Below are 21192 nucleotides of genomic sequence, written 5' to 3' on the forward strand. Positions count from 1 at the left end.
GTTTGTTCTTCTTTCTTTGCTTACACAGATATTTTAGAGGATGTCTGAAAACTACAAATATAACAAATTCCCATGTTCTGAAGTGTGAAGACGGTACTTAGACTACCCCCGTAAGACCTTTATTTTTTTAACGAAGATAATCTGCTCAAAGACTTAACTATCCTTAAACTATATTTAAAAAATAAATAAATATGGATATCCAATCCATTTCTTTTTCTACATCCAGTAGCACGGAGAACAGTTGATCAATTAACTAGAACATTGTCTTCACTTTGGAAGATATGCATTCTGTCCCCCTTACTACAACATTTTTATATAAAAAATAGAAGGTGGCAACATTATGTAATTTAGTTTAAGCACTAGTTATGCAACTGTGGATTTGGTACAGACCTATCCCTAATAAGAATAAATCTAAACCATTTCTTCCAATTTACTCAAGACAATTTGGAATTCAAATCCTGCCCTCCAAATTACTAGCAAACCTTCCACTTATCATCATCCCCAGTTTGAGCATATTTTGGTTAATTATCTAAATCATTAAGAAAAAATATTAATTATGATTGGCCCCAGAATAAAGGTCCTATATGATATCCTTTTCAATTTGAGAACAAGCCATTAATAATCTATCAGTACTTTTTGCAAGCATTTGTGTTCCTACCTTTGTGTGTTTTCATTGAAATCATATTATCAAACAGCTATGGAAATATTACACTGAAGCACAGCAAAGCCTCTAGTAAAGCCAGGATGTGTCAATTCTTACCTGTTTGATTAGACAACTCCACTTCAGTGTCACGTGCAGAGTTTTCAGGATTTGTTTCAGCTTCAATAATGTGCACACTCCCATCTGTCTGGGCCTCGAAGATAGCAGCGTTCACATTTGGCCCTTGCTTGCTGCCTTTTTTCTCACCATCACTACCTCCTTTTCGGTCTGCTCCATTTAAAGGGTGTCCATAAATTAAATACCAAAGGAACATATGGACCATTCTTAAACGGGGCATTTTGGGAAGAAAGCCAAGAGAACGCCCAAGTCCTGGAACTGGGAGGAAAGATAAAGTATCAAACAGAAATAAAAAGTGGTTTAAAACAGGAAAAAAAGAAAAAAAAGCTACCTCTGCAAAGCTGATGTGAAAAAAAATGGAAGAAAAGGTGGGCCATTGGAAGTAAATATAAGTTAGACATTTGTGAAGAAGTAGAGAATGGAAGTACCCCAGCTTGCAATTAAAAAAAAAAAAAAATCTAAGAAAACATTGGATAGTAGTCCCTAGCTGAGATTGCTTCTAATGTAAGGCATTTCTAGAAAATAAGAAAAAAACAACCACTTATATCTTATGAGAACCCAACATCTGAAAGTGATCATTAATAATAAACGGAAATGTGAAAGATGACAGAAAAAAAAAGTTGGATATACCTGTAACAGGGTGATAGTTTTTTAGCTCTGTTATGCCCATTTTTTCATCACTTTTTCCTGTTCGACTATTATTTTCAGCTTTACATGAACTTTCTTGTGTTTCTCCTGATTCAGGAACTGCATCTTGCCCCAGGTTTTCCTCTTCAGCATGGTCCTGCAATGTTGGTGTCTGCGGAATTTTAACCCTGTATTGAAACCATACAAGACTTTGGTAAAAACAGGTAAGGTTATGATTGCTTGTAAGTTGAACAGAGATGGCATCACTGGGGCTGGTAATTAAAAGAAACACAAGTCTCTTTGCAAAAGAAGGATGGCCTTGAACACTTGTTCCCATGAAATGATACTGAATATTTTGATGGAAAAAGGTACTTTTATGAGCTTTTTTTGAAAAGATAAGCTGGGTATTGAAATTTAATATGCGCAACCCTATTCTCTCTTGATATAGGATTTCTTTCTTATATTAATCTTTTCAGACACAAGGTGCAGGTGGAAGCTTGTGCTTTGCATTTGAGAATGCATGCATGGTTCCTAAAGAAGGGAACAGAACCCCATCTCTGGGAATTGATCATGTAGCCTCATTATGAGGCTACATGATCATGTTTTTTTTTTCTGCTTCACCTCCAAAGTCCTGAATTCTATGCTCTCTGTTGCCCAGTGGTCTTGCACGTAGGTGACCATCACAGACTACATTTACAGTTTAAAAAAAAAACACTTCATTTGCAGAAGTTTTTAAGGCAAAGGGTGAACCAGTCTTCTATAAAAGCTATATAAGGCATGTAAGTGTTCCAAAAGTTGAACTTCAGATCTTTAGCAAATTAAGAAGGTAATGCCAACAGTCTAAAGTCCCACTATGATGATTTGTTTATCTGCCCACACTTCACAGGCAGTAAAATGCTTAAATCCCGAAAGAAACAGTTGGAATTTCTTCCTCATTCATCTCAACACTTCCTGTATTTCTCTGTCTGCAGCTAAAGAGAACCCTACGTTTTCTCTACATATTGCTCCAAGATTACAGGGTTAACTTGGCCTCGAATCCACTACTAACCAAAAGATAGAAAATTAAGAAGCTTAGTGCTGCCATTCTCATTCATTTGGCATTTGCATTCTCTGTGAATTGGCAAAGCTCTTTAATTACTGCTGTTCTAAACTAGCTGGGTGTGATACCATGTGAAGACAGCGACTGAAATGCAAAACAAAATGAGCATGGAGAAGTCAAGACCTTGAAGATAATACTTAAAGTTCAAGGGATCAGAGTTCAATTCCTCTTCTTTCTTGTCTTTGGCAGATATTAAGCATCTCACTTCATCTTTGAACTTTGATCTCTCTTGTTAGAGAGGAGGTTAATTTTTCTTTTGCTTAATTTGCATTTATTTCCTCTGCATACTTTTGCAGGTACTAGATGTAATAAGCCAGATTTCCCACCAGGTCATCATTGTAACTTGCCTGCTTGCTGTGCTTGAATTGGAGATTCGGAAACGCACCTGCTCGATGGCACTTTTTACAAGTGGATCATTAGGACTCACGGAAGGATGAACAACAAACTCTACCTGTTAAAAGCAGAAGAAAAGGAACAAGAGGTATTTATGGAGATATCAACTCTTAATCAGCCGCATAAATTATCAGAGATTTAGTTAGTAGCCACAATGGATGAACACTATAAAGTTTTATTAATTCACAGAATATTAACACCTTTGGACTGAAAGACCAATTAGCTTATACTAAGCAAGACACCAGGCTGTTTGGTCTCTATACCAATAAAAACTCAGTGTCATTTGCACAAACCTCTTTTAAAAAAAAAAAAAATCTGAAATATTTGGAGAACACAAACTTGCAAATATTAAACTGAAAGGGATAAATGAAAAGCAGTACCTCATAAATCCAAACTAATAGATATTATTGCTAAAAGTACGCACACAATTCAGATTAGCAAGATTTCATGTGTAATCTACAGTAATTGCGCAGAAGGTGATTTTCAATGAACTGTTTCTCTCCCTGCTTCTGATATTTCACACTAGTTACAATGACAAGTGTGAGCTTTACAACTACAGACTACAAACATTTAAACTACAGACATTTTACTTTCATAAAACTCAGTAACAGTGCATTTTTGTTAAAAATACAAGGTAGATCACATTCTCTAAGTCTCAATTCAGAAGCTAACTTATCATTTCTCATACACTCTCTGCTTTCAAAATGAGATTGAATAGAATTGTGCCGTAGCCTGACAGTGTAAGGAGAGACAAACAACAAAACCTCTCGGGCGGGATATTCAGAGACTGACTATTCCTTGGTTTCATGATTATCTGCAGTACAATAATTGAAAGTAACCAGAAACCTGGTTTTCACAGTAGCTCAGTTTGGGATGTGTAACTTATAGGCAGCTTGACTGAGGGTTCTGCTACAAAAAGTAAAGTCCTCCCTATATTTCAGTACAAAGGCCCAAAATACTTTGAGAAACCAGAAGGCTGTGAGAAAAGCCATTTCTGTTGCCAGGGTTTGAGCACGTACCTTTTTACTAATGCCATCTTGGATGACCGTAGTACGATAGAGTCTGAGGAGTCCTTCTCGTGAAAGCTTCTGGACCAGTCGGATGATAGACTTTTTGCAACATTTAGTGGAGACACCTTCTTGCTTCTCTTGATCCATGACCATTTTCTGAAGCCTACAAGACGAAAAAAACCCTGCATTTTAGCCCAGAAACGCTCCAAACTGCCTAAGCAGTTTGCTTGAGTTTGCTTGAATGAGGCAAATGGATTTTTCCCTACTTCCAGCAATTGCTGCTCATTTTTCCCTTTTGCTGTAGATAACTAGGAACTTAGCCTTAAATTTCAGCTGTATTTTCTCTGTTATTAAATGTACCATTTTCAGGTGAACACCACTGCTCTTATGTCAGCCTCTCTAAGGTGAAGAAAACCTACAGCTTTTCATGACAGATGCAGTTTGTATTTCCATTTGTGAGTTCAATTAAGATTAAGGCAGAAAGAGGTTACTTTGCAGTGTTCAGAGCTCAGAAACTACACATGCACTCACAATACAGATACACATATCCTGTTACTTGAAGCAAGCTCTTTTTTTCTCTTGTACTAGTCTGCAGGAGCATGTTCACACCCTACTCTCTTTATGCCCATTTTCATACACTTCTTCACAAATGCTCCAGGCCCTATTTCTGGAGAATGAATTTTGAAGAGAATAATGAAGGGTATTAAGGAAATGAGACAATAAAGTGAATGTACACATGGACTTCAACTTTCAAAAGAATACCACATAATGGCAACTAACAACTATAGTGACAACCATCAAATTTCCCTGGCAGACACCGGAGAGGGGCAGAACTTTGACTAGTAAGGGAGGAACCTATGAATAGCACTAAAGGGGACAGAGCATAGGGGATAGAAGTATCTTGTAAGTCTGCTCTTGGACAAGGCTAGATGAATCAGCAATGAGGCTGGTGCCACAAGATGAAGCTCTAGTTTCACAACACTCTGCAGTTGAACTAGGAGACAGAAAGTTTCAAAATTCTCAAACCAGAGGAGAATAAAGTCATTATTTCTTACTAAATTCCTAGAACATGCAGCCCTATGTATTTTTACAAGCCAGGATATTACGTGCTGACATAGAAGATGGATGGTGTAATCCAATCTGCCACAACAGAATCTTGCCAATTTGGAAGCTGGGACTCAAGGAGAATGCCAGAATTGCCATTTCTCTTTGCAAGTGGATCTTAGAAGTCTGAAAGATTGCTATATCATTCAGGGAAATATTTTTAGTCCCGACAGGAAAAATCATGAGAACACATAAAACCATTCCACATAAAACAGCTAAGAAAAGCAAACTTTCCAGATCCCACTAAAATCCTAGTGACAAATGATGGCTGAGTGACATGAAGAGTCTCTACAATCAATGACAGAATAATACAAGAACAATTTTTGAAAACAAGTAGATACAAAACTTAGGCAGATGAAAGAATCCTCAAGCAGGGAAGTGCTGTACCTTACTATGTGGCTCCGGGCACTGGCATACTGAGAGGAGAAAATAGGTAGATCTCTTTGAGTTGATCTCTGGTCAGCTCTGATCAATATTAATAGAGATCTCTGAATATACTGTTTAAAATTCCACTTGTTTAATTATCTAAGAAGAGCTATAATTGCTTCTGAACACCTGACTAAGTTTTAAGATTCAGTATAACTTTAATCCCTCCCCCTTCCTTGCTGCATTCTCTCCATCATTACAGCACTACTATTAGGGATACAAAAAGCCAACAGCACACAGGGTTCCTGAAGCAGGGCCTGTGCTACCACAGCGCATCGGGCCCCCATAACACTGTTTTTCAGACAGACTCACGTGAACAAGCTTTCAATTAGCCGGAGGTTTCGGACAGCTTCCACAATGAGATTTCGGCGCTTTAGCAGTCTGTAAGTTTCATGAGATCGCTCCACTGCTGTAGCTTTGGAACGCTTTTCCTTCTTTTGGTCACATATCTTCTAGTGCAAAACATAGACAAAAAGATATTTAATATGAACTATTCAGGGTCTTCAGCCTAACAGTTGTTTTTTACACAGTTGCACTCTGCCCATTCCACGTTCTGACCCTGGCTGACTTGAGAGTTTTGGCCTAGAGAGCTGGTAGTGGCATTACCATAGTGCTGACTCCAAGCCAACATGTCCTGTCTCTCAGAAACACTTCATCTCACACTTGTTCTTGCAACAGTGAAGCTACACAATTTTCATGTCAAAGCCCATCAATTCTTCTGGTTTAGGGCAGACAAACCAGATAATACACACCCCTTGTATGCATAGATGGACATTAGGTGATGACACATATTAAGTAAATATGGGGAAATTGTAAAACACTAGAGAACTAACCCAGAATGATATAGTGGGTCTACTTTCCTGTCTGCTGGAATAATTTTCACTTGCCTACAACATTGACAGAATATGAATGTGTCTTGAAATAAAATTAAGTTAAAAAACAAACAAAAAAACCCAATCCCATGAACAAATACAAAAGCTATAGCTGGAATCTTGTTGCAAATATACACAACTTAGCTCAGATAGCCATACCCAAAAGAAAATACTAAGACCCATGGTCTTACCTTAGGGTCTTCAAGTCTGACCTCCTCAACCACAGCCACATCTCCATCTTCATCAATGGAATGAGCACAGGTAGAAAAACTGGACTCCTGCTTTAGAGTTTCCAAAGTAGAATTCTCCCCCAAAGAGGTGTCTGCTTGTTCATCAGATTCTTCAACAATTTGAGGGGAAGGCAGCTTCTTCCCCACAGACTTCACAGCTGTTGGCTTTAAGCCTGGTTTAAGAACAAAGGGCCTTGTAATTGTTCTGCTCTCACAGTTTCTGCAAATGTACAGCTCTCTATAAAAGGCCTTCCCCCACTCTCACAGGTAACTGTATACTTTATAGCATTTTCACATATTCTTCTACCATGCTGGAAGCAGCGGTTTGATTGTGAGTGACTGAATTGTCAAAAAGTAAAGCTTTAAAAAAGCTAACTCTGGAAATGTGGTTTTCAAAAACGTGCTCTCTGCATGCAGAAGCCTCTTCAGAGGCAGACTTACATTACCAAGAGGGGACAGATTAGCTTATTCAGAAACTGCTGTCTGAAGAAAGAAGGGTTTCTGTCAAAAAGACTTTCAAATTATGCCAGAAACCTGAGGGGAACTCTTCTGGCTCAGAGCAGAACTGAGAACTGATATAATATTACTCCCAAGACAATATACTTAAGGTATGGAGATTTGTTCCCTCTTCCCCTGGAGTGCACCAAAGAAGTGGTAGGAACATGCAAATAGCTAAACTAAACCATGATATCCTCCTTGAAATACATTCCCAAAAGGCTGTCAGCTTTTACATTGTGACATTCCAAATAACTCAAGAGAGAGATGAAGCAATTAGCTTCAGGAGACAAGACATTTTTGTTACAATATGCTTAGGTGAGTAAGGTTGTAGATCAAGTCATCCCAAGGCTACTGCTGCTTCAAAAGTAGTTTGTTACCATCTTAGCTAATATCAGACAAGAAGTCAGTATGAATTCATGTATAGTCATCTCACTTGAAGGTTTGTATCAAATACATTTGTCCATGTACTGATGCAAACTATAGAGCTCAATTCCATACATATCCAACTGAAAAACAAAAACAAAACAAAACAAAACAAAAAAACACACTACTAAATGAGGAAGATTTTTTATATTTGAATAAAAAATGTTAGTTTGCTTGTCTGTCAGCTCCCATTCTATTTCCTGCACCAAAGATGACAGTTACATTCTCTCCAAACCTTAAAATCATGATCTACCTTTAACTGGTGTTGACTGTTGGGTACCATCTTGGAGATTTGATTTCATCAGAGAACCTGAAGTGGCCTTCTGACCTTTTCCTCTCTTCTTGCCATATTTCACTTCTTCTTCATTGTCAGACTCTGAAACCAAAGCGTCATCTTCTCCAGGAAATGCATCTTCTACAGGGGTAGAATCTTCTGGCACTAGAGACAAAGTAACTGTAGCTAACTGCTCACTTCTAGCCTTCTCTCTCTCAAACTGACGATTTAAATCACTCTCATCTGCAAAACTATATGAAACATACTTTGTTGTCCTTTGCCGTCCTTCATCCTCCATAAAACCCTAAGAAAAGAATTGGAACATTACTTTATTACCTTACTTTTCCATTCTTGCAGTCTGGTCTCCAGCATCAACAGTGAGAAAATTTTCTTACTGCTCTCTGCTCATATATAAAGACATTATTTTTTTTTTTCTAAATAACTAAATTGTTGGCTAACCTTAGCATACAGAAATCAAAAGAAATACTCTGCATGAAAAATAAGTAAGTCTGTATTACCTGCATATTAGAATGAAATGCCTATAATATAGTGGATGTATAAAAGTCTAAGGAAGAATAAACTACATGCATTTAGCACTGAAATCAAATATTTCAGAACTTTTTTCTGTGGTGTAGAGATTACTAAAGTGAATTAGACTTAAGTAGAACTGCTGCTACACTGAATAGTATAAAACATCTAGAAACTTAAAGACTTAGCTATCAATGAGGGAAGACAACTTCTTCACAGTTTATTTAGAAAAAATGCGTTTAGACATTCCTGTAGCCTATATAGTTCATTTGTTTTTAATTCTACTGAACTTTTTACCAAACAAGATCTTAGTAAACAATTCTCTATTGAAGTAAGATGGCAATTATCCTGCCCTTGTGGAAAGGGGTGGGCAGGTGCACATGAAAGAAGACAGTTGAATTTGTTTATCTCTAAGTCATAAGCCTATTGAAAAAATACTGAAATATTTGGACATAAAGATATTAACCACCATAACCTCTACAAAAGAATGGTTTGTTTTTTGTTTTTTTGTTTTTTTCAGCATGTAATGCTGCTTTTAAAATGCAAGTAGATTTGTTTTAAGTTACGGAACATCTCTGATACGATCATTCAGAAAAGGCTACAAGAGAAGACAATTTTGCAAAACATCAGTTGTCTTATAAAGATGAACTAAAAGGACTATTTTGAGTTGAGAAACATTTATGTTCATCTCCATAAAATACCAGAACATGCAGATCCCCAAATGCCAGTAGGTCACCTGTGTTACCACCAATTACAATGAGTGTGCTTTAGTGGTTGAGGTGTGTTTCTCTGCCTTGGCTCTTTTTGGAGCGTAGACCTGCTTCATACTGCTCGGAACAGTGTTGATCTGGAATGCTGTGAATCTGCATCTGGTACCATCCCATTAGCTAGTGTGGATCACCGGAATGTGCATTCAATACGGACAGCAAATCTGGGGCGAGGTGCATTTTTTCCCCAGTCTTGATTACATCCAGTCACAAACCAGTATAAAATACTTGTACATCTAGGTCAGCGAACTATTAAGTGTTAGGGCAGCTAACCAGAAAGCACTAAAGAAAAGATTCTAGAAGAGCAGTTATGATACATTCTAACAACTAGGCCTAGATATAAGACTATAGTAGGTTAAAATTTTAACTGAACACTTTTTGAACACTTCTCTTATATATATCTTTTCCTCAACTGAAGTCATTTTTTTCAACTTTATCATAATTCTTTCACTGTCAACTCTCAAATCCCTACAGTTTCTATTGTTTGAGGTTAACAATATTATAACATATTACCACAGTAACCAGAATCGCATTTTCAGTTTCAGTAAGTATCAGTATTATTTTATTTTAACCTTACCTTGACAACTTTGTACCTTTCCAGGAGACGACAGAGCATCCTTGCTTCTAGCTTCCCCACATTCATAGCCATCCGAATTTCGGCCTGAGAAATACCTTTTGTTCCTCTACTTTCAACTGTTTCAGAAAGAAAAAACAAAAAATATCTCAGGAAAACAATCTGAATGAATTGTATGCACATATATCTGTATATATATGCTTGTATTTGTTCTAAATAACTGTTACAAAGTCAAACTTGTCTCAAAAGCTATGTGATTTTGAGCCATATGCCAGAACATAAACCTTAATATTCACCACTGACAATTAAATAAATTTTCAAAGACATACATAAGATAGCCAAATGCTGTCATAAAACAGGATTTGATGGAAAGCAGCAGCCCAGTAGAATTAGGTTTAAAACTTATAGTTTTATATTAAAATGAAGTGAATCCTGCACCTGATGGCTTTCTACAGTCAGATATTCATTCTCCATTATGAAAGGCAAAGGAGTAGGAGAAGGAGAAAGAACATCGTTTTCTTCATCACCTTTTCTTATCCCACAGCATTTCCCATGGTGTTTTATTTTGGTGATACTGAATAGTTGATAAGCTTACAGGAATGGCAGCAATGGATAGGAAGCCCAGTCAAAAGACAGCAATGACTGCTGTTATGAAGGAGGAAAAAAGGCCACTAGTCTTCCCTGAAACATGATTATGGAAAAATAGATTCTGTTGTTTAAATTATGAAAAAAGCCAAAATGAAAAGCACATCAGTTTAAATTTAAAAACAACAATAAAAACAACAACAAAAACACGTGAAATGCATTTAACTCTCCTTAAAGGCAAAATGGCTTGTAAAGTATTTAAAACGTATTAGCTCCTTCCAGCACATATATAAGCAAGACAAGAAAAGATGAACTAGTAGGGAAAACACATTAAGCTATAAGTTTTTAACATGTTAATTTTTTCTTAATTTTAATAACTAACTGACATTTTGAATCAAGGGAGTCTTGTTAAATATTCAGCACTATGTTCTTGTCAGAGATGAAGCCTGACCTGCAAGACTCAAGAGTTGTTTTGCACAAGACAGTCTCAAGCCAAAACAGTGACAAGGAAGTCCCCGCTCTGATCAGCCCCAGCGTGCTTTACCTCAAAGACTCTTGACTGTCCAAATGGTTGACACAACAGGTAAGAGAACAGTATTTTCTTATCCATAGAAAACTGAGATAAAGAGATTAAATGACTGCCCAGCCACCCACAGGAAGCTTACAGCTCCAGTCTAATCTGAACAAGAAGCCCATCTTTTCCTGGAAAATTAACACTTGGATGCATAGAATGCAATCAGAACTTAGAAAAAATAATAAAAAAATACCACAATACCTCTCTCTCATACATATAAAGAGTAAGAGGGCAATCTGAAAAATCTTTAGCATATTATATTCATGATACTTTAATACCCTTCACACATAGCACTGTAACTTAGCTAACTTAGCTTACTATGAAGTTAAGAATCCTTATGCATTCCAGAATTAAGCAAGTCAAAGAAACATTTTGTTAATCTTTGTAACAGATAAGCCATCCCCCACACACAAATATCTCAATACATCACCTACTTATCTCATAAGCCTGGGTGAGCATATCCCTTTCACAAACAATATCCACAGGCTGGACGACTTTTGTGATGATCTCTTCTTCATCATCATCATGATAATCTTCCATTTTCTTCCGAAATTCTTTTAGTAATTTAAGGCAACGGACCATGACATCAGTACCTGTGAACATGAATGTTGTAACAACCTAAACAAAATGCAAGTTGCATGTGTGTGTGTACAGGTTTAAACTATGTTGTTTCCCCAGGCAGCATGGTAAAAGTAGTACAATGGGGAAGAAAAGACTTAAGACAATTGCTTATTTCTAGGAAAGGTTTTCAATAGCTCTTCCCTATATATATATATGAATCTGTCAAAATAATGACTAGCAGAATTTTTGAGATGTTCCAAACATTCATGTCTATGTCAACATTAGGTCTGCTCAATGCAGTGACTTAAGAATGGAATGGACAACACTGCAATAATAGTAAAAATTCCAATAGTACAAATAAATCTGTGAAATGTGTTTCCTGATATGCTGATCCACAGAATTACAACTTCAGAAGACAAATCTGACTGTGAGATCACTCACTGGGTATAAGAAATCTCCTTACTTTTCCGTCCCTACAGACTCAGAACTTTTTTTTTTTTTTTTTTACTTTCTACAAATGCAAATTACATGATTAACATTCATGTATACAAATACAGAAGGAAGCATACACCAACTACCTAGCATCCTAGAAAATGATCACACAGAACAGTCCTACCCCACCCAGTAGTCTCTTAGAACCTAACTAAAACGTAGTTATTTTCTACAGTTCCATTATGACTGAGAAGAACGGATTCTTCTCCATCCATGTCTGCAGATCCTATAGATGATGTCAGTCACATTAAGGAAGCTCTACGTGCAACTATTTGTGAGAAACTAAGCTTCTAGATTTCTTGTCCGAAGACATCTTCTAACCTACTCTGCACCTAGGGAATGGGTAAGTTTGTGAACACATATGGTGTATTATAACGAAATGCAATGAAAATCGAGACACAAAATCTAAGGTTGTATATGAGGACAGAACACACTGCTATCCAGAAGACACTTGGCATACAATTCAGTCCCACATCTTAACATGTTACTGTGTACTAGCTATGCTGTAGTAACCCTCTACCTGCTTTAGCCTTCTGGGATTTCATAGAAGAGTGGGGACAAATGACTTTAGGACAGCTTTAACAGCTCTGCTCTTTGATATAATGATGATCCACTATTACCAAAGCCATTCAGCTACTGCTGAACCATTTAAGAGACCAGTGTTTAAGATAAACTAGAAATAGATTACTGTACAACACCAGCTTATCAAGTGCAGCAATTCAGTAGCTACTGCACAAGTAGCCAATTAACCCTGCAGCAGTGAGTGGGAACATCTACAGCCATCACTACTCCTCTGGCAGAGCCCTACTGTCATAAATGCCAGGTGAAATCATTAAGGTTTCAGTTAATGAATTTTATCTTATGTTTATATATGATGACTTACTGAAGCCTAGCTGATATGAAGTTAATCCACTGTAGCTTACTCATGTGACTGAGCTCCAGGCCAGATGATCCCGTATTTCCTCATCTGAATTCTTTCCCTGTCAGATTCTGCTTTGGATAAAGTTCTGACATTCTGGTAGGGCTGTATGCACTGTTATCACAACCTCTGTGTTTTTACAGCCCATTAATTTTCACTTGAAGCCATATTTGAAAACAAACAAAATCAAAATCTTTTCTACTTTAGCTCTTGCTGCCCAGTAATGTGCTTCCCATAGCAGATGCTGTGGCTTTGTCCTGAACATGTCCTGCATATTTCTATCTGCTTTCCTTTGTAACTCTGGAGATTAAAGTATCTTGAACTCTTATGAAAATCAGCTATTATTAAATCATCCTAGTTTAATACCTCGTGTCTTTAAGGCATTTTTGTGGACTTTCAGCTTTTATGCCAATAACTTGAATGATAATTTCATCTTAAAGATTCACCAGCTGGCATTTTTCATAGCAAAATATTAAATAGTAAATGCAGCTGCTGCTGTCTCAATTTGTGACAACAGATAAATCACCTACTGCCTTGTGTGCTGCCACCACATTTATAAATAGATATGAACTCTTTTCTTCTAAGCAAATACTTTGGAAGTTAGATATTTTATTACCAATAACAAACTCTATTGTCCAATACTATTTAGTCTCTCCACTCTTGTTTGCAAATATCTTGAGCTTACTAGAACATCTCTGACACAATTCATTATGAGAAAAGCACAACAAACAAACATGGTGCAATACTGCCCAAAGACAGCATAAGAGGCAATCAATTTTTTTGACCATTACAATGCTAAAACATGTGACCAAAGGTATCACGCCATACAAAGTGTGTTGAGACACTTGCTGAAACCAGAAATATAATAACTACATACAACATAAACTTTTATAAAGTTCAATGGGAGTTTTTCCACATACATTTAATTACAGACGCCCATGTTGGAGCATCTTTGAGGATCTTCAATGTCATCTTGAAACTACACTTAAGTGAATTCTGGTGTATTAAACTCCCTGATATTCTTATGGGAGGAAGGTGGACCTGGATATTCCACAACAAATGATCTTCTCAGACCAAAGCTGCTCTTAACAGAACTCCTTCAACCTTTTCCTTATTTATTCAGTGCAATGGAGGAGATTTCTCTTTGACCCTTGCTAAATGCTGTATCTACCTTTGGCCACTGCTCTTCTTCACCCATAATTGTTTCCCTACAAAGATATTTCCTTCCCCCAGACTTTAAAGATTTTAAGGAATTTATTATCTTATCAAGAGCCTTAACCCACCTCTATGTGACTGTCACTCACTTTTGTTCTCTCAAAGTTCTCACATCTTTATTGGTTCTTTCACTTCTTCCTTCATGACCACTCCTTAATCAGAAGGACTATTTCATTTGTGATGTTTAGATCATATTAAAACTATTACGTTTCCCCCCCCACAAGCAGTTCAGTGCATCTCTGAAAAAAAACAACAACAAACCACAACACTGTTCATCTTTTAGAAGTATTTTCTTATCTACCCTGGCAAATTTGATTCTTAGGATTTTCTGGGAGTAAAGATTTGATCTTTACTTCCTTCAACAATTGCATTAATTCTAATGGTGATACTAGTCTTCCTCATGCTTTCTGTTATTGCTTCTTGTAATTATTGTCCCACTAAGTTTTATACAAGAGCAACTGCTCCTGTTTGTTCCCTTTCTTTGTGCAGTCCTACTCTTTTGTCTTTCCATTCATGTTTGGAACTTATCAACAGTTTTTGCAAACCTATTAACTTTGGATTCAAAGGAGACTATGCATTAAACCCTCCCTCAGTAAAATATTTTTTTCTGTATAGCAGTTGTAGGCTATCTTCTTTGTTTAAAGAATTCCAAGATAGTGCTGCAGAAGCTTACTTTTAAAATTTGATATTGTACTCCCAAGCTACAGGACGACAATATGACACCTTCCAGAGAAACTTTGCATTCTGATGACTTCCAGCAAAAATCATAACTTCCAGCAGAAGTCATAACTAAAGTGACCCTTTTCTGTAGCATGGTAGTTAATCATGGCATCATTTGCTTTATATATTTAACTGCCAATCTGAAAAGGCAGCAGACTGCTCATCATCCCTATACTCTGTATTGACTTCAACAGTCTGAACAGGAGTCATGATCCACTTGAACTGCTTATATTGAACCTGCCTTCACCCAAGATGTGTATGGTACCTATTTCTTACAAAGCTGGAACAAATGCTTAACTCAAACATCTGCAGTGTTCTAACTCTATTAACACACTTCTCTGAAAATATGTCTTTGTAATTATGTACTTAAGCAACTTTTAATTTAAGATTTGAATCTTATAAAAAGATTGGCATCAGTGTAATTACACAGAAAGAAAGCAAAAATAGTTCTATTTACCTTTCTTTGTCTTGTAGGGCCCTCCATTGGGGTGTATCTCTTGTAATGGGATGGATATTACCTTGGCTAGGCCAGCATTCATCATATATTGGTAAAGACGTTTGAAAGTTCTCTCACAAAGACCCTAACACAAAGAGAAACGGTAAAAGGCATTGTGAGCCAAAACTCTGTCTTTCAGGAAGTCCACAGAATTACCTATTCATCTTCAAAAAGAAAAAACATAAACATCATTGGAAGACCAAGGAGTTCTCTAATTCAATGACCTTTGCTATCACAAGTCTCTATCCTCTAGGTGATTAGCAAAGACATTCACACTGCCTGTTTTTAAAACACAGTATTTTGGGGTAGGATATCAAGGAAGAATCTTAAAAGCCCATCAATGAAGACACAGGCAGAGCTTCAGGGGCTTCTGCAGTATGTTCCATCCCTCCAGCTCTAACCTCCAAATAAGCAGCAGCAACCACCTACAAGTATTACACAACAGTATCTATTGACTGTATGTGGAAAAAAAGTCTGGTGCTGTGACAAATTTTTTCTAAAGCTGTGGGCGGAATAGAACTCCTTGATTAAAGCAAGCAATTACATTAACTTGATCTAGAGCAATATGACAATGGTATTTTCTTCCCTTTTTTCTAATTCAATAAACTAGCAGGTTTTTAAGATCCTTCTTTTGATATCCTACCCCAAAATGTGGTAGCAACTTTAAAAATGGAAGTATGAAGAAGTGCCTTTGATACTAATCAATTATATTCTATGTAAGAAAGAATTTGAAAAAGAATAATGGATCTCACCAATTCTTCCCTCAAGTTTCCTAATGTTTCCATATGGTTTGAACGAGCACTTAGCATGCTTGAGAGCTTCTCCATCAGGATATCGTATTTACTCCTCCTAATCGAGAAAAGAGAATATTTGACATTTCAGCATGCATGTAACTTTGTAAGCACAAATTATACCTTTCTAAAATGTTAATTATTAGAGAAGGTACTCTGAAGTGTTCTTAGATTGTTTTAGAACTTAGAGCTTTCTTTTCCTTTTGTGAATAGCAGGTGAGAGAATTTGTCACTAAGAGACCCCAAGTGAGGGAACATAAGTAAGTCCATGCTGTTGCTTCATTGGAAATTCAGAGGCATGAGTTCTGACTGTAAACAAAATGGGAAAAGAAAAATGTATTAAAAGTGTGTTTGAAGCGAGAACACTAAAAATTAACAGAATGATGTGAGCTACAGTGAGAAGAGAGAGGCTCATAGCAGGCAGGTGATAGGCACTAGAATACCCTCTTGTTCGCACTTCCAAGAGCAGTCCAGCATCTGGAAGATGAGTTAATAAGTAAATTGTGATTTTCTTTAAAGAGATTGAGACTACAAACTTTCAGAATTGTAAACGGCCAGAGCCTACCCAGGAGATCTTTTGAACACTCCAGCGGCACATACCTATCAACATGAAAGCGAGTCAGAAGTAAAAGAATGGAGTGTTGCTGTGCTCCACTTGGTAGTCTTATCACATGAGACTGCATTGTTATGAGACCATTTCTGTCCAATACTCTTCGGTGATAATGAATTTTTCCAGCATCCACTCTGAAGAAAAGATAACAAGATATGTATAAGCATAGGAGCTTCTGCAAACAAATACTAAGTGTCCAGTATTCAAACAGCCTTGGTCATACATTACGCTAATTTACAAAGTGACGATCTCAAAATTAAGAAGTACCAAAATTTAGATAGCCTGTGAAATTAATTGTACAAAGTATTTTATATCACTCTGAACAAGGCAAAAGCTTTACAGAGAATAAGCAGAAAACAAATGAGAGAAGCTATACAATATGAGACTGTTTGGGAGTTCAGTTTCAAGTGTTTCAGATCCCTGGAAGAGATGCAGCTTTTTGCAAAATACCATAGAGATACATTTTTTATAACCTTCCTCTGAATTATGTGCTAAAAAACAAGCTTTAGGATTAAATGCATGAAAAATAATTTATTACTGGTATCACACGGAAGCATGATGAGACTTGGCAGTGATGTGATCGTGCTTCTAGCTACCTAATGCAAGCAGTGAATGTTCTCTCAATAATGATTTTCCTAGAATGTTAACTGTCCATTACTACAGAGAACTTACAGTATGGTCTAGGTATTCTATCACTTCTTCCTTGAAACAGAGCACTCTGGTCACTGACTGATCATTTTAGCATTTTTCCTTAATCTCCCTCAAACATCAAGCTCTAGCAAATGCTTAACCTTTCCAGTTCTCTACAGTGTATTCAGTCCTCTGAGAACTTTAAAGCCTGTGCACTGACCCAACAGACAACCTCTGGTTCCATGAGAAAATAGCAGGAAGTATAATGAGCTCTAGGAAGAGACCAGTACCTTCTGTAATAGAGGCTCCATGAGACAAATGCTCTTGTTAGCAAGTATGAGACACTACCAATAAAGATATGAGTTTAATTGACACATAGGAATACAGAAACATGTAAGTAGTCAGTAGAAACTTACTCACTTCAATTTAATTGATATATCAAAATATAAACTTACTTAAAAGCTCCACTGTGCAGATCCCTCTGAAGCTCTCCTTGCCACCTAGCACGACCTAAACGCTCCAAAATGCAGTAGGAGAAGTCCGGGAGCTTTAGGTCAGGATCCCCCTCCCAGCCTATCAAAGCTCTGTAACGCTGGTCCTGGGAGGCAACGATGACCAGTTTCTCTCCCCATCTAAAAGAAAGGAAAAGAGCAAAAGTTCATTAGAGCCATAAAAAGAGAGCTGAATCACTTTTCCCCACAAACATCCCATTTCCATAGATTTGCACAAACTTGGTTACAGGAGTAGAGTTTTAAAATCAAGTTTAAACCCTTTTAGTGCCAGGTCGCAGGATCTCACTCACTTTTCAACAGCTTCTGTGTAAGTATAACAGGGCTGCAGATCCTTCCTCCTCACTTGATCAGTGATATCCACTCTCTCCTTAAAATACCGGCAGGAACCCTGTATGCCATCCTTATTATCCAAAACCATGTGGACAGGGTAAATGTCATCCAGCGGCACCGGATCCCTTTTGGTTTCGAGTATTCCCGTCTCCAGGTCTATTTCTTCATACCTGTCAAAAAGCAGCCGGCGTTTACCCAAGCCGGGGGGGAACCGAGGGCTCTTGCGGGAGCTCTGGGGGACGGTGCCCGGAGGGAAGGGGACAGCGGGGCGGGACGGGGGGGTGACAGCGGGGCTGGAGGAAGCCAGGGGGGGACAGAGGAGGCCAGGAGGGGTGGAGGAGGCCGGGGTCTCCTCACCGGTCGTGCAGGCGAAGCGGCGGCCGCGCCCTCGGCAGGAGGTAGAAGCTGACGGCGGGCTGGGCGCAGAGCGCGGCCCACAGCAGCTGCTGCGTGGCGGGCTCCAGCGGCAGCGGGAACGGGGGCGAGCGGGTCCCCAGGCGGTGCCACAGCGCGCTCAGGGTGACGCCGTCCAGGCCCTCCAGGGCCACCTCGTCCAGCAGCGCCCACAGCGCCTCCATGCTCCGCTCCGCGCCTCTTCCGGCACCCGGCGGCGCCACAGAAATGACGCCGCCGCCCTGCGCCGGTAACCGGGGAAACGGAGAAACAGGGAAACGGGGCAACAACAGGGCTGCGGCCTAGCGCGGCGCGCCTCGGCCCCGGCTCGCCCAGGCTGCCTCAGGCGCTGGCTCCGCGGGGCTGAGGGGGCGCGGGGCGGCCGCGCCTGGCTCCCGGCTCCCTGCTCGGAAAGGGGTCGGAGGGAGCCGGTGGCGTTTGGGGGGCAACTAGGGGCGAGCGCAGGGGGCCGGGGGCGAGCTGAGGGGCCGGGGGGACGCGGCGGGGATGTTGGGCACGGAGCTGGCTGGAGGTGACGAGCTTCAGCTTGTCGCCGTGTAGGAGGACGCCCTGCCGCAGCCTGTGGCAGCAATTCTGGGCTGCTCAGTGGGAAAAGTTTGCGTTTCCTGAAAGGCAGGCAAGGTAAAACCTTTGGTTAAACACTTTAAATGTATCCAGGCTCCCAAGTTTTAGATCTAATAGCCGGCACGAGTGGTGCCCCTTCAGGAAAACTCCCATCGCTGGGCCTCGGGTGTGGCCTTCGCAATTGTGCCTCAGCATCGCCCTGCTTGGCAGCTCTCAGATTAAACACTGGTTGTACCCTCTGCCTTCCCCTTTTAGTATTTTGAGGCTCTTCAGTAGATTGTGAAGGGCTCTGAAAAAGTAATGAAAATTCTGTTCTTCAGGAAACTTACGTGTTACACTGACTGTATTGTGCGCTGTTGAATGAAGAGCTGCTTTCAGTTTACAGTGTTCATGGTTACTGAGGGTGCAAAACCAGTAACAGTCTACAGTAAATTACTTCTCTTCTTAAGTGTGGCAATTCTATATTCATTTCAGCTTAACACTAAGGATATGGTGACTGACTTTGATGAAAAACATGATGAATATTTAGTATCCCTTCAACAGAGAAACCGGTAAGAGACAAAATTGATATCACTATTGAGTATGTAATATCTGTTGTGTGCTATGTAATATTGTGTCTAAAATCAGTAGTGGTGAATATTAGTTTAAAAACTTGTTTGTGTTGTGAGGCCTGGTTTTCTGTGTCTTAAAGCATTCCAGTAGTTCTCTTCCCTTTGTTTTCCAAGTCCTTATTTTTGGAGGAGACTGTGGTGATATTTCTCCAGCATACCTTAAAATAAGATACAGCTTGGAGCTGACAGTCTTTGCCAGAGTAATGGCTTGCTGCAAGTGGACTTGATAAGTGCTCGGTACAAAGGAGAGGCTCCTGTTGGCAGCCAGTAGCACTGAGTTGACCAAATTGAAGGTTGTGTGCTCTAAGAGCAGCCAGGGATTTATCTGGGGGTTACTGACCTAGGGCAACCCTAACACCTTCGGTTGGGGAACAGGACTTGAGCAAAGTAAAAACTTTGAGGCAGACCCTGTTACACAGGGAAAGCAGACTTGTGAAGCACTGCTCCCCAGGGTGGGATTGGTTGCCCATTACTGAGTAAAACTTCAAAGCATGCAGAATGCTTGAAGCTGCAGTGCAAGTGGGATGTAGTTTTTGACCTGGATGAGCAGATCTCTGGGTGGTTTAGGGCTTGGGCTGCTTGTGAATGTTACCCTGCGGGACGGAGAAGTGCTTTTGGAGCAGCCGATGGAGAGGCGATGGCCTATAATGGCCTGAACCTGCCAATTTCACAAATGAAAACCTTCATGAAGGGACAAAATTTGGCATTTGTTAGAGATATAAGCAAATTGCTGAATTGTTTGTGTAGGCACAAAGCCTGATGTTTGTAGTAAGTCCTCAGATTGTTAGGATACTAGCTGCAATAATATAGCCTGCTGGACACAGGATGGTGTGTGTATTAGATACATGTTCAGACTCTGCTCATGTTAACCCCTCTGGCCTCATCTGCTGTGACAATGCAGGAAACCCGGTTCTTGCGTATCTGGAAGCTCAATTTTATTTTTAGCATTTGTAAACACACGTTGGAATGTGCAACTTTTAATGAGAATGGTGAATGGCCGAGAATTCTTAACGTGAGTTAGGAATACTCAGTCAGAAGGTTATGTTTTTTGGTTAGGATGTTGTGTTAGGCCAAGGGTTATGTCAGCCTTGTTTTTTTTTTTTTTTTTTTTTTCACAGAGAGAACCTGAAAACAACAACAACAACACACACACACACAAAAACAGTTCCAACAGCTGACTTTGAATAAATGTCTTTACAGGCAGGTGTCATCTCTGGCCATGGAGATGACTGGATTCTCAGTCAGTGACTGAGAATAGTGAAGACTGAGAACGAAAGTAATAGTTACATCTTATGATGAATGCATGTTTATTATAACAGAAGAGAATATGTTCTTGGCCCAGAGTGATGCTCTGCTGAGAGTGTCTCTGACTTTATCCGAAAGGACAGGAGGGATCTTTTCCTGTAGAGACCCTAACTCCAGGGCTTGATTCCATCTCCTCTGACCTGATCATAGCGAAATGTATGGTATCTTTCTCTACTGGAGTGGTGTTAGTTAGAATCTTCAGAGCTATGAAATTTCAATCGCACATGCATTTTACAGATTCCTCTGAACTCCTATGTTAT

General features: G+C 39.1%; 2 protein-coding genes across 11 annotated transcripts in view; one reads left to right on the forward strand and one right to left on the reverse strand.

The window, feature by feature from the left end:
* Positions 1-18659, reverse strand: part of GTF3C1 (general transcription factor IIIC subunit 1) — a 42268-nt gene extending 23609 nt beyond the window's left edge. Inside the window, exons 1-15 of one of the 2 annotated variants that reach the window (XM_068699044.1) lie at positions 18396-18659; positions 17999-18208; positions 17652-17828; positions 16557-16700; positions 15918-16014; positions 15127-15250; positions 11197-11355; positions 9607-9722; positions 7714-8038; positions 6501-6712; positions 5750-5886; positions 3917-4070; positions 2852-2955; positions 1409-1593; positions 761-1036 (exon numbers count right to left, since the gene is read on the reverse strand). In XM_068699044.1, coding sequence (XP_068555145.1) covers positions 761-1036; positions 1409-1593; positions 2852-2955; positions 3917-4070; positions 5750-5886; positions 6501-6712; positions 7714-8038; positions 9607-9722; positions 11197-11355; positions 15127-15250; positions 15918-16014; positions 16557-16700; positions 17652-17828; positions 17999-18208; positions 18396-18616 — 2641 coding nt within the window. In that variant the 5' untranslated portion in view covers positions 18617-18659. Of the gene's footprint in view, positions 1-760; positions 1037-1408; positions 1594-2851; positions 2956-3916; positions 4071-5749; positions 5890-6500; positions 6713-7713; positions 8039-9606; positions 9723-11196; positions 11356-15126; positions 15251-15917; positions 16015-16556; positions 16701-17651; positions 17829-17998; positions 18209-18395 lie in introns of both variants that reach the window. The other variant, XM_068699043.1, reaches the window with a different exon arrangement.
* Positions 2849-21192, forward strand: part of KATNIP (katanin interacting protein) — an 85149-nt gene continuing 66805 nt past the window's right edge. For 7 of the 9 annotated variants that reach the window (XR_011101588.1, XM_068699045.1, XM_068699047.1 and 4 more), the window contains exons 1-2: positions 18688-19073; positions 19491-19567. Coding sequence is in view for 5 of the 9 variants with exons in the window: in XM_068699045.1 (XP_068555146.1) it covers positions 19506-19567 (62 nt within the window). In the remaining 4 variants the exon portion in view is untranslated. The other 2 variants (XM_068699048.1, XM_068699046.1) reach the window with 2 other exon arrangements.

The sequence above is a fragment of the Anas acuta genome, chromosome 15, assembly GCF_963932015.1.
Source record: "Anas acuta chromosome 15, bAnaAcu1.1, whole genome shotgun sequence".
Classification (NCBI taxonomy): Eukaryota; Metazoa; Chordata; class Aves; order Anseriformes; family Anatidae; genus Anas; species Anas acuta.